General features: G+C 42.2%; 1 protein-coding gene across 2 annotated transcripts in view; it reads right to left on the bottom strand.

Moving 5' to 3' along the window:
• Nucleotides 1-13,866, bottom strand: part of LOC134532105 (protein amalgam-like) — a 297,722-nt gene that overhangs the window by 193,327 nt on the left and 90,529 nt on the right. For both annotated transcript variants that reach the window (XM_063368413.1, XM_063368414.1), the window contains exon 2: nucleotides 11,932-12,057. In XM_063368413.1, the coding sequence (XP_063224483.1) occupies nucleotides 11,932-12,057 (126 nt within the window). The remainder of the gene's footprint in view (nucleotides 1-11,931; nucleotides 12,058-13,866) is intronic.

The following is a 13,866-nucleotide window of genomic DNA, read 5'->3' on the forward strand; positions in this document are numbered from 1 at the left end:
CCTATCACTTGGAAATCAAAAGTAATGTCTTACCGTTTCAGTGACACTACGCACCCCAATATTTGGTAAAAAATAAACCCTCTCAAATGTTTTATGGTTAACTGATTTCACTGTGGAGACACAGTGTAGTGACTGTTCGAACACGTGAAACACAAACAAACCAGCAAAATCTGCGGCTTCGGTAACGGATATTTGTCTTACGCCTTTACGTGGAAACGATTGGTCGAATTTCCCACCTACAAATCAGATGTATCGTGAGTTTTTTTTTTATTTTCACAAAAAATATATTTATTTCTTCCACGTGATTCGTTCCGTGTGTTTGCTTTCCCTCGTGTCGCCAACCTAACAGAACGAACATAACACCGACTCTCCCTTGCCCGACACGGAGGGAGTTTTTTTCCTCCTGTTCGTATGATTCCTCTGAGGCCATGGAGGACATGTGTGGTTGCATAGAGGAAGCGACCGCGCCGAGGTTTCTCCCTGGAGAGCAGAATTTCCCGCGTCAGTTACTCCCGCCACTGCAGAACAAGCGAAGCCACGCCCACTCACCGCAGGGAGCAGGTGATTCCTAGCAAGAAGTCACGTGGGAGACTGTGCTTGACCTTCGCTGACCTCATGTCATCCGGAGCAGGCGGGCAGGCGGGTGGCATGGTGAGCTACCACACCACTGCGCTTCAGAGCACATTAACTGTCCATCCTCAAGCGGTTTGACTATTGTCACTTTGGCACACTTTTAATGGAAGCCTGCATCTCACAGGATGAAAGCCACGTCCGAAAAGTTCTGAAGTTCTCTGAAATTGGCCGATCGCTCATATAAAATTCATCATATTGCAAATATTTATATATTTTACGGTCATACAGTATTAAAAAACGCTAACCTAACCTAACCTAAGAAACATTTCAGTTTAGTTACGATAACCTAACTTTAACTACCCTTTCGAAAAAAAAACAACTAATATTGATGTGACAACGTCTAATAAATCGATGAACACCGGCTGCACGCACGAAAAAGTTTCCCGTTACGCACATTGTTCCGTTACGCTGTGTCCCGTTACGCTCATTGTACGCTTGCGCCGCATCTAAACGCAAGCTTTTAAAATTAATTACAAGTCATCTACACGTGAACTTTTTCGTCGACTGTTTATAAAGTGAAGTGAAAAGTTAATGTGGTTTTCATTCCTTATTACAACAACAATTTCTGCAATAAAGGTTAATTATTCTTGCATTTTAAAAATCTTATTACTAGTATAATTTCAAGTATTCATTCTTTTATTAATAAAATTAAAATGATTCAATTTTTTTCATAAAGTATGCAATCATTTCATCAATGTTTTGTTATGACGTTGTCACGTTTAACTATCGTCCGTAAACCGACTTTACAGACAACCAATTTTTTATTGCACTAACCATACCTATTCTAACCCAATATATTATTTCTATGTATAAACAATGGAACTGTTCGGGTTGTGGTTATGGCTTTCATCCCTGCGAACTGGGGCCTAGCCGACTTGTAAAGACGCTGTGATTGTCCCAACGAGTGTCTGAATTTAGTGCAGCAAATTCAAACCAGAATTTTATTTCTAGCTGAAGCGGTACCCAAAAACAATGAATACACAGTTATCTAGTGTGTAAAAGAATATAATTCTGAGAATTTAATCTGGGTAGTCGAATATAAAGCAAATCGAAAGGGATCCTAGTCTTAAAATAATCTGGCTGGATTTGGTGATTTCAAGAACTTGAAAACTTTAAGTAATTATAATGTTAAATTGCTCAACCATGTAAATGTACTTTATAAATTCCACACATTTTTTGTCATTGGCTGTTTTGATCTTACAACTAAAGTCCAGTTACTCAATGCATGTCAAATTATGTGATCTAGTGATCTAGTACTAAGCAGTAAATTCAGTTTACAGAGACTCTTGTCAACAAATGCACAAATTTTACTTTATGATGGGATTTTCTGACCAATAATTCTAAATGACAAATTATTGGGACAACATTTAGGTTTTGTACTGAAATGGCTTCATTTATTGAAGGTAGCATTAAACGATGATTCAAGAATGTCCAGATTAGCAGGGATGCTGCAGAGTTAATTTCTCAAGCACATATTAATCTCATTGGAATGCCACCCAATCAGACCATACAGCAGTGTCTCTGGCACAGGAAGAGTCACTGTGCTCATTTGTGTTTTCCAAATAAAGGTATCGTACTCATAAGAGTATTAAATGATAAATATCGATACCTTTTCGATGCTTTTATGTTAACACTTAGCATTTATTTTTCAAATTAAAATAAAAACTAAAATATGAATCAGTAAAATATTTACTATTAACACATTTCAGTTTAAAAAATAAAAGATAAGGAGAAAAGGCATGAAATTATGAAACAGATTATCAGTGACTTTGCGAAACGATTGCAATTTATCGAAACTTTAATGGAAATAAAGAAATTTTTACATTTTATCTTTTTACTCTTGTTCTGTAAATTCACTTTAAAAAAATAGTAACACATTTTGCGTAAATTTATTACACTCGACATTATTTTAAAGAATTCGTGTCCGAGTTTCGTATAATAATTGTAGTTTCAACATGAGAAATAATGAATTTGCTCATTACCGAGGTTAGATATTATACATCACTGGCGAGTACTCAAAGATTGGACAAATATTTATTGTCATATAGCCCGCTACTTTATGATCAGGCTCAGGCACTAGTTATTTATTTGAAGCAAGTGAATTAATTTGAATTAATAGTTACACTTGGTCACAAATTATCACTTAAATCAGGCTGCAACACTCAGTGCAATAGGAGCTGTTTACAAAGCTACTGGAAGAATACAGACAGAGCGTGTGCTAGCAAAAGCTACTGGAAGAATCCAGACAGAGCGTGTGCTAGCTCAAGCTACTGGAAGAATCCAGACAGAGCGTGTGCTAGCTAAAGCTACTGGAAGAATCCAGACAGAACGTGTGCGAGCAAAATCGAGGCCAGACAAACAGGCCAGCTGCCAGGCAACAACCAGACCACTTGATTTTTCCCCCCAATTTGACAGTCATGATGTATACTTAATGCTCTCTTGAGGGAAAAGACAAGAGCAGGCAGCCGTGCCGTAACTATCGTGGCCGGAGATACAGCCAGTGGTGGAAGGGAAGCCTAAGATATCCATAAAGTTCTGTCCCTGCCTGAACACGCCCGAATATTCACCTTCGGCCAACCTCGGGTTCATTTAAATATACTTATATTTCTCTGTTTATTTTAATGTAGCTATACTAACCTAACTAACAATCCAAAGTGTTTTTAAAGTGTTTTAATGTAGCTAACCTAATCGACCACTTTTAATATTTGAATTCATTTTTTCCTGCGCAAAAATAAAACAGATCCCGAAGTTGGCCGAAGGTGAATTGTTCGGGTGTGATCGGGAATGTGCAGAACTTTGTGTGCATGTTAGGTCTCCCGTGCGGGAAGGTGTCCCACGGGCAGCTGCGCCGACTGTACACTGCTCCAGCTCGTGGTCACGTGGTGTGTGGCGGGGCTGGAGGTAACGAGGCGAGCTGGGGGTGTCCGGCTTTATTGCCGGCGAGACAACTCGCCCTTAAGAGTGCGCGCGGGTCTGGCCGGGGGGGGGGGGGGGGAGGGTTACAAAAGATTTCACGGTACAGGAGACACGAAGAGTTGCTCCCGAGTTCAGGGGGAGGGGGAGGGGGGCAGTTTCCCAACGACTCCTTCAGGGCCGCAGCTCGCAAAGCGCAATTTCCTCCGCTCGCCGAGTAATGAGAGTCTGTTCCGCCATGAGCCGCCCCCGACGACGAGGCGGGATGACCAACCTGCGGAAAACTAATTTCCCTGCAGCTCGGCGCCCGTCTCCTTGCAGCCTGCATCCCTCCACCCCTTCCCCCCCTCCCACACACACACCCAGAGGGAAAAAACTAAAACGAGGGGGCGGCGGAAACGTATTTAAGTGAACATCCCGGCGGGGGAAATTAAATCCCCCGGGGCTGCCCGGTGGAAGACGCTACGTGTCATTGCACGGCTGATAGGGGCGACACTGGCCCACGACACGCAAGGAGCATCGTCTCTACGAGCAAAGGTGTTGAACGGGCGTGGCGGTGTTTCAGCTGTCGCTTGACCTCTGCTTTACTCGAACCACTGATACAGTAGCGCATTTTTCTATTTCATTATAGTTAAGAGACCGGAAAAATTCGCGAATTCATTTCGCGATAGCCTAAAATACAAATAGTTATACCTCAGTGCTGCCTCTGCTATTGGCTCACATCTCACCTGGATGACTCTGGGCCAATGAGAAACACCCACACCAAAGCTTTATCGAATCACAGGCTGCTACGTCGGGACGTCTCACAAGACAGCAGCCAAATGAGTGGGTGACATTTGACCGAGTGTACGTAGAACTATGGAGTTCATCCTGGAGGTCATTGAACCCGCGAATTTTTCCGGTCCGTAATTATTGTTTTATTCTAACATGTTGTAAATTAAGTTTTTTAAATTCTATCTTCTTTCTTTATTGAATAGTGAAATATCTTGGCTTCTGGGTTGTAGCCATGTCCTTGGCGAATAATTCACAGACGTTTCGGTCGCCATCATCAGGAAGCAGTTACCTACCTCTGTGTCCGGCTCTCAGATTTGGTAAACTATTGCATAAACATGTTTGTTGTTGATTTAAAACGTTTTATTTTTAATACATCATTTTTTATTGATCCTGTATGTCGTAGAGGAAACTCAAACACGTAGAAAATAATTGAATTACAGCCGATGTCAAAAGTTAAAACAGCTCAGATAAATACGTGAAAAGAATTAGTAATGAAAATATCTCAGCATAGACGACGAGACAGTTGCAACAAGAAAAGTAAATACAGACGGAAATGACCTGAGCCAACACACAGAGACACAGACGAGCTCAGCAGATATTCTGGACAAGACGACGACGACAGCACAATCTGTGTCGTCTGTGCTTTGAACGATTAATATCGACTGATTGTGGATTGTTTTCTGGATGTTTGTGTATTCAACTATTTGCCCGTTCTAGAGTATTCTCTATGACATGCAAAGTAAGAAAACCACGACGTATGTCTAGAGACCGGAAAAATTCGCGGGTTCAATAACCTCCAGGATAGACTCCACCATCCTCTACACACTCGGGCAAATGCTAACTGTTCATTGGCTGTTGACTTGTGAGTCGTCTCGACTGGGTAGCCTGTGATTCGACACTTCTATGAGTGAGGGGTCTCTAATTGGCCCTCATCACTCCAGATTAACAGTGAACCAACGTCGGAAGCAGCACTGTGGTATAATTATTTGAATTGTAGCGTTTCACGAAATGAATCCGCTAATTTTTCAGGTCTCTAGTCATTAACTGTTTTAAACAGCTCGACACCGGGCAGAAGTTTCACAACCTCCCTCCCCCTCAGCTTCACGAGGACATGGGCTAATTCCCCAATCGCCGCCGCGCGTGCGGACAGCCGTGTTCCACGTCCGACCGGCTCGCTGCGTGATTGGTCCCAGCGGTGACGGAGTGATGGCCCCCCTCCCCCAGCCATTCAGACATCGATGCCCAGTCGTGCGCGGCGACGTGTTTGCAGCGATGCGAGGGCAGGGGTCAGCTTTGACAACCAGGATGATTCGAAAAAAAAAAAAAAAACTATTTCGGGATATGTGAATAGAGAAAATTATTTGGTTGAAATCACGCCTGACTCATTAAATTTGTACTTCTGTTTCTCATGAATATTGAGCAAAAAAAATATTTCAAGCAGACTATATATAAATTTTTAGAGACCAGAAAAAATTCGCGAATTCATTTCGCGATAGGCTAAAATACAAATAGTTACACCTCAGTGCTGCCTCTGCTATTGGCTCACAACTCACCTAGACGACGCTGGGCCAATGAGAAACACCCAACCAAAGCTGTATCGAATCACAGGCTGCTACGTTGGGACGTCTCACAATACAGCAGCCAATGAGTGGGTGGCATTTGACCGAGTGTATGTAGAACTGTAGAGTTCATTTTGCAAGTCATTGAACCAGCGTATTGTTCCGGTCCCTACCTATACGTTGTGCACCCGCGTAAGGGAATATCTTCCGAATCGAAGACGTTCACGTGAGAACAGAGAAGTGTTCGTGTGCCGAGTGCGAAGACAGCGCTTCCAGTGGCAGTTGAGCGAAGCTGCAGAGAGTGGACGCGAACCACAACCCCTTTAAAACACCCCCCTTTCTGTCAAAAATACAAAAAAATATATATATATATATTAAAAAATAAGCATGCCCGCTGTTGCCAGCATGTGCTGCAGTCACGCAGAATCTTTATTTGACGAACGATTTGCTGTGTTGGTGGCCGGCAAACAACGTCACTTCCCCCCCCCCCTAAACCACGGGTCCACCACCCTTGGAGTCCGTTCACAACATGGCCGCCTCGCCCCGCAAACAAGCGCTCTCTGCCGCGGGCCGGTGCTCGCCGTAATTATGGCTTTTGATGTCCGCGAGACTGGACCACACCCCCCCTATACCCCCCCAATTCACCCCCCCCCCACCCCCCTGAGCCCTCACACCACTTTCCCACTCGCTTGTCCAATGTCACATGCCGGCGGTAATCCCTTCATTTCGTACCTTATTTTTTTTTATTTCGACTAAATGCCTGCTTTTATGCTGGCTAGCCCATCGATGCAAACAATAAATACATACTTTATTTGATTGCACGGGATACCGGCAGCTGTGCCTGGCTTCGCGTGGGCGGATAAATATTTTTTTTTGAAGAGAAAACTTTTTTAGCCGCGATGAGCGATTTTTTTGGTAGGGGCAAAACTTGTGGGTTCGCGTCACCGACATGCTAGTGACGTGTTTGCGCCAGACTGGCGAATCTAAGCGGCCTGTGTACATGTATAAGTAAGCATATATACACAAATACGTTGTATATACTCGATATACTATATATTAAATACTATATATCATGTGCGTGTTGACTTTTTTTTATGGGTAAAATCTTGCGAGTTCGCATCACCGACATGCTGTAGTAGCAGTAAGTGAAGTTAATTTGACCAGGTGAATACATGACCTAGGTCTGACATCACTGGTAAGTCATAGCTAGGTGATGAATTTTTACATATCACTGACATCTGTTGTGACTAAAAAATGATGTAATGATAAATGATATCATGCTGACATCGTACCTATATAATACGAAAATCATTTTCTTACGTACATTTGACGTAGAAATGATGTCATATTACACATGTAAAAACAAAGTTTTCACTTCTGTTGACAGTCCCCATGACTGGCTATTTTTTTTTTCAAACGGAGCTACGTATGCAAGTATATCTGTATTGAAACTCATATTTTTTATCTCTCTGCAACCGTTTACCTCGCTGTTTTCTCTGAAGATTCCCTGAGTCTCAGAACGCGCTCTCACGGGACGCTGAACAACTTCAGGTGAACACGTTCAACTTGTGCGAGTGGTTACACACAGTCTGAACATGTTTCGTTCGAGGCCCATTTCTCACTCAACCTGAACAGGTAGTCCAGAACGACATCTCTTCTACATACGCCTCTGATTGTCTGTTCAGCGTTGAGAATACAAACATTACATGACGAAATAACGCAAGATGAAGAATGTTAATGGCACAAGTATTTTTACCGACTGCAACAAATAGATCAACAGGTAATTATATATATTTTTTAATTGATGCTGGCGGTAATTCTCTAACAGAGGCACACTTGCTGGAATAAATGAAGATCCGCAACACGTTCATTGGATGACAGTGGGTAATCGATTTTAGAGTCGAACACACTTTATATCAACTGCCGTGTGGTCATACACTTTCGCGTTTGTAAACATGCTTACTTAAACCTGTTCCCTGAAGTAGTTTGGCGTTAAGTATAACCGCGCCCATAGATAAGTGTCTCGCGATGCTATCAGGATGGGGTCTACCGCGGCAGGTCTACTTGGCCGCACGTAGTCGCGACGCTCAGTGGTAGATGCGTGCAACCGGTCCATCGTCTGCTAATGAGAGTGGTATTAGCGTCTGCCAAACTCGGGGTGAGAAGGATATATATATTTTTTTTCCTAAACACCCATCGGTAAAACAAACTTTGAGGTTGCTGAAAGGTTTCATAGAAACACGGTAAGAAAAATAACAGATAAAGGATAACAGGACAGTATGAAATAATTTTACAAGATACAGAAACCCAACCGAGTAGAAAAAAAATAAAAACCTTTTTTATGAGCAAGCGTCATTGCTGGTATTCACTGCATGGCGTAGAGAAACCACAATAATGTACAATATTGATGAATAAATAAATAAACAAAAAAAAGCCAAAACAGAATTTTTAAAATGTTAAATGATTAGACAGCGCATAGAATTCCTTCCATGGTATACTCTGTGCTGCTTATTTATTTAACATTTGACATCAGCTTATTTATGCTTGTTTTTATGTTTGTTCGTTTATTCATCTCTCTTGTCCATTCTTGTGGTTTATCTATGACATGCAATGAAAACCAGCAATGGCGTATGTTCATAAAAAAATGTTTTAAATCAGTACTCCTCATTGAAAGAATCATTCAAACAACGTTGAGCCGGCAGCCCGACGTAATGACTTGGATTTTGAAGTGCCCGCCGCGGGACTGCTGATTTCCCCTCCTCTAGGTCCGGATTTCCTTCCTTACCCCTCCTGAGTTGGACCTGTCCACGCTGCGCATGCGCCGACGTCATGTCGAGGCTACATAAAGACGTCAATTTGGTTAACTCGGCCTTCTTGATTGATTGATATGTCGTAGACCAACCATGGCCGCTAGTGCAGGCGGGTGCGTGGGCAGCACTCAGCGTAGGTTACGATCGTTAGGAATACTTCTACTTTTTCTATCTAGTCACTTTGTTTCCGCTCGCCCTTAGAAATTGACTTAATGATGTGTTTAGTACAGTTAATATGATATAATGAATTTGCGATTAGATTGTAGGGCATTATTTCTGCCGTAATCTGAGTTGGTGAGTCTGTGGACGGCCCAGATTTGGAAAACTGCACAAGCATGTTCACGACTAAACTATCTGTGCACAGAACATTCCACCCCACCTGAGGTTGCTCCTGTGTTAGAAGTCTGGACTGTTTGCTGGCCCAGAGTGCGACTGAGTGGGTGAATGAAATGGGATTTAGTGACTCGTCGATACCGTGGCCATTAGCGACGTTAAAGGGGAGGGATGGGATCAGGAAAGAGCGGTGACGTAATGAATTGGGATGTAACCGCCCCGTTGCCTTACTCCAGCAACACCGCGGTCAACAATCTGTCCTCGCACACTTGCACCAAGGAGGGTCAAACGTCGCGCGGGTGGCACGATCCCACCGCACGCGACTGTACAAAATATAGTTCCCCTTTTCAACCCGCAATGGTGAGATGCTTTAAAACCAAACAATGTAAGAGCAGGATTCAAGTTCTTGAATTCTCTCGTGGCTGTTACTGAGTAGCAAGAAAATAAACTCACGTAGACAACAGCTAACTAAACAATGAAGAAAGTTACCGGAACCGGTAACAGGGATTTGGGGGATCCTAGCACCAGGACAAAGCACACCAGCTGTCGGCGACACCCAACAGGTCTCCCACTCCTGTTCTTACGCCACTGGGAAACGAACCCGGAACACCTCGACCGCCGTGGGTACTTCCCAAGGAATGAAAGTAAGGTCACATCCAAATTCAAGTTCACTGCTGTGTACTTGCGTGCTTCTCTTGCATGACTTGATGCAGGCTTTTGGACATACGCCATTGCTATGCTCATGTATGTATGTAGAAGAAAACTACGAAAAACACAAATGACAGAAACACAAATTAAGCAAAAAATTGCTGTTGTCAGGATATAAACACCACTCAATACTCCACAACAGGAATATGGTCAACAAACAAAGAAAAACAAAGAAAAATGGACTAACAAAAACGAAAAAAACCCACAAATTTTCTTGGCTTTTTTTTTGTTTGTTGACCATATTCCTGTTGTGGAATATTGTGTGGTGTTTATATCCTGTCAACAGCAATTTTTTGCTTAATTTGAGTTTTTGTCATTTGTGTTTTTTGTAGTTTTCTTCTACAGACACACATGAGCATAGCAATGGTGTATGTCCAAAAGCCTGCATCAAGTCATGCACTCCCATTGCACAAATCTTTCAATGATAACTTCTCTTGCATACTTAACAATCCTATTGGATCCAATGTTTGGCTACAGCAGAACCAATTGTTTACATAAATATTTACAACAAATAGATTTTATTGTAACAGCAATGTTTAACGGAAGTAAATAATTTTTAACATAATTACTGTTAACTTCATGATAATTTTTTTTACCTCGTCCGTGATTACGATAGGCAGGTTGAAGATTTTTTTTTGTGAAACCGGCTTATAAACATGTTTAAAAAAATTTTTTACTCGGTTAATTAATACCAAACGAGTGAAATGGGTTTTTAAAGTCTTTAAAATACTTAAATGTTTTATCACATACCTATAAACCGCTAAACGTTTAACTTGAAGGACGCGAAAAAGCATACAGATTCGGTTACTTAAATTACTTGCACACCTCGCTTTCAGTTCGAACAGTCCTCGTGATGTCGCTTCCGAGGATAAGTACGTACAAGTGTGTATACTTGGGGCAAGCTAAGGACACGGCCTGATTGACGGTTTATTTGGGTCGTGGATGGCGTGTTGGCGAGGCGTCTGGCCAATCAGACACCGTGGGCCCGTGCGGATACAACCGGGAAGCCTTCATTTCACAGAGGAGAGAGCCACACCCGAAGTTCCCAGAATTTCATGCTCGCTTTTTCTTTCCGTTCTATCTCATTGTATAAACCGGCGTGGCATTAAATTTTGCGGTCGATTAGGATAGGTTAGCTACATTATAAATACTTTAAAACATTGTGAATGGTTGGTTATATTAGGTAAGTATAGCTACATTAAAAAGTACTGTAAAATCATTTTATGGTTGCTTAACAAATAACTTTTTAATATGTAGCTATCCAGCGCTAGGAAACAGTTTACATGATTTCACAGTATCTTTAATGTAGCTATCCTAACCAAATCAACCGTCCACAATGTTTTAAAGCATTTATAATGTAGTTAACGTAACCTAATTAACCATTAGTAGGGACCGGAAAAATTCACGCTTTCATTTCACGATAGGCTAGAATCCAAACATTTTGCATTTTTGCTGCTTCGGTGATTGGGCCACAGTATATCTGAAGGACTTTGGGCCAATGGAAAAATGTAAACAAAAGAAGTATCGAATCACGAGCATCCCAGTTAACAGGTGCTGCGAGTCAGTAACCAATGAGCAGATGCAATTCTCCCGAGTGCATAGAGGATCATGGAGTCCATCCTAGAGGTCATTGAACTTGCGAATATTTCCAGTCTCTAAACCATTAATTAGTTATCATGAGTTGTCCAAAATAAACATTCACGGACACTCCTCTAAAAACAATTACAAAAAAATACCGTCGCCTTGTTTATGGTCTTTCCTTTTATCAACACCGCCATATTTATTTACAATGAACAAAAAAAACCCCGAAGATGCACGATCGTTAGGGACCGCAAAAATTCGCGAATTCAATGACCTACAGGATGTACTCCAAGATCCTCTATGCACTCGGACAAATTACTTCTGCTCATTGGCTACCGACTCGTGACAAATATTAACTAGAATATTTTTTGATTCGATACTTCTTTCTTTGAGGATTATTCATTGGCTCTGATTCCTTCAGACAACCTGTGGTCCAATCATTGAAGCAGCGAAAGGTTAAACACATTTGAATTCTAGCCTATCACGAAATGAAACCGCGAATTTTTCCGGTCTCTAACGATCGGGAGATCGGCTCTCTCGCCTGTGGCAAGAAGGCTTGTTGAAGCCGGCAGGCTGGCACGGCCGGGTCTCTGTGGCGAGGGGAGAGGGGTCGCGCTCACCTGGGTTGGTGACCTCGCACGGGAGCACCACGGTGTCCTTGGTCTTGATGCGGAAGGTCCTGCCGGAAGTGAGGAAGGCCGGCTCCTCCGTCACCAGGTCCAGGCTGTTGACGTCGCCCGTCGCACCTGCGCACACGCAACCACGTGAGGAGACACTCACCAGCCTCCTGTGCCGGCGGCTCTGAAGGGAGACCCAACATGCACATCAAGTTCTGCCATTCCCGATTACTAGACACCTGCCAAATTCGCGGGTTCATTTCGCGATAGGATAGAGTCCAAATATTTTTGACATTATTTTGCTTCAGTGGATTGGACCACAGTTCATCTGAATGACTCTGGGCCAATGGAAAAATTTTTGACAGAAGAATTGGCGAATCACGATCATTCCAGTCAACAGGTGTTACGAGTCGGTAACCAATCAGCAGATGTAATTTGCACGACTGCGTAGAGGATCATGGAGTCTATCCTTTAGGGATTTGAAATCGCGAATTTTACAGGTCTCTACTGATTACACCCGAACAATTCACCGTCGGCCAACTTCGGGCTTCGTTTTAATTTTGAGCAGGAAAAATGAATTCAAATATTAAAAGTGGTTGGTTAGGTTAGCTATATTAAAACACTTTAAAAACACTATGGACGGTTTGTTAGGTTAGTACAGCTACATTTTAAAATAAACAGAGAAATATAAATATATATATAAATAAACCCGAGGTTGGCCGAAGGTGAATTGTTCGGGTGTAATCGGGAATGGCAGAACTTTATGTGCATCTTAGGCTTCCCGGCTCTTATGGCCCCCGCCCACCCGGGCACACACGCGGTGCGCAGAGCTCCAGTAAAAAAAAAAAACACTATTTCAAAGCCACTCAACATATCCGCGTGGGATCTGCTTACGAAAAGCATTTAAGAGTTCGCTGAGCGCCGAAAAGTACTTTTGATTTCGGATTTAAGTTTTTGAACTGATTGTAGTTTTAGAAGAGTTAAAATGGCTGAAACGCTTGTTTTCAGAGCAATTTTTATGAGTAAAAAAAACCGTTCATAATCTTGAAAGCACTTAAGGGACTTGCACTTCCCCTTTATCATAATTTCTCCGTCAAACCGCTCAAATTTCACAGTTGTCCTGTGACGACGAGAAGACTGCGCGCCAGTCCAGAGGAGACACCGCGCTAGAAGCACCAGCGAGCGTCGCGCTTATCATCCCGCCTCACTGACACACATACACCCCTGACGAGGCGGGCCCCTTAAAGGACCAACGAGACCTTGTATAGCTTTCAAATGGGCCACAAATATAGATGACACTTGAATGTGCCGTGAGAGCTTGTATGACACTTTGAATGAGTCGATAAGATATTGCGTCGTTCTTAAATGATGCCAAAGACAGATCATATGGTTCTTTGAAAGGGCCAAAATATTTAGGTTGTTACAGCATATTCTGTGTAGTGGATATTTTTGAAGTGAAAACTTCTATATGAAGGTTTGGATAGGGAGTAAATTCACGTAAGTCGTCATCGACATGGTCACGTGACGTCAGCTGTGAATGTTTATGTGTATATATGTATATAAATATATATTATACACTCAGTGGTGCGCGCGCAGCCAGTACACATAACACAGGTCGACAAGTAATGCACTCGACATATACCAATACATATCTTATTAATACGCGTCTTCAGTCCCTGTACATCAGTGCTGTGCATATGTGAATCGAATGTGTGTGTGCAGTAAAAAGCGAGTATAAAGTATATTAATATTCTCATATAGATATACCTATAGTTTAAATAACGAAAAAAACTGAGTCTTTGTAGCAATATAACCTAAAAAATTAAGAACATCATTATTTATTTTTTAATACCTACAATTACTATGCAATGCGTATTTTATAGTAATTTAGGAGTTATTTTACTAGCGCGATAAAACAAATTTGTTGTGTGATAATAT

Source organism: Bacillus rossius, chromosome 5 (genome assembly GCF_032445375.1).
Source record: "Bacillus rossius redtenbacheri isolate Brsri chromosome 5, Brsri_v3, whole genome shotgun sequence".
NCBI classification, from domain to species: domain Eukaryota; kingdom Metazoa; phylum Arthropoda; class Insecta; order Phasmatodea; family Bacillidae; genus Bacillus; species Bacillus rossius.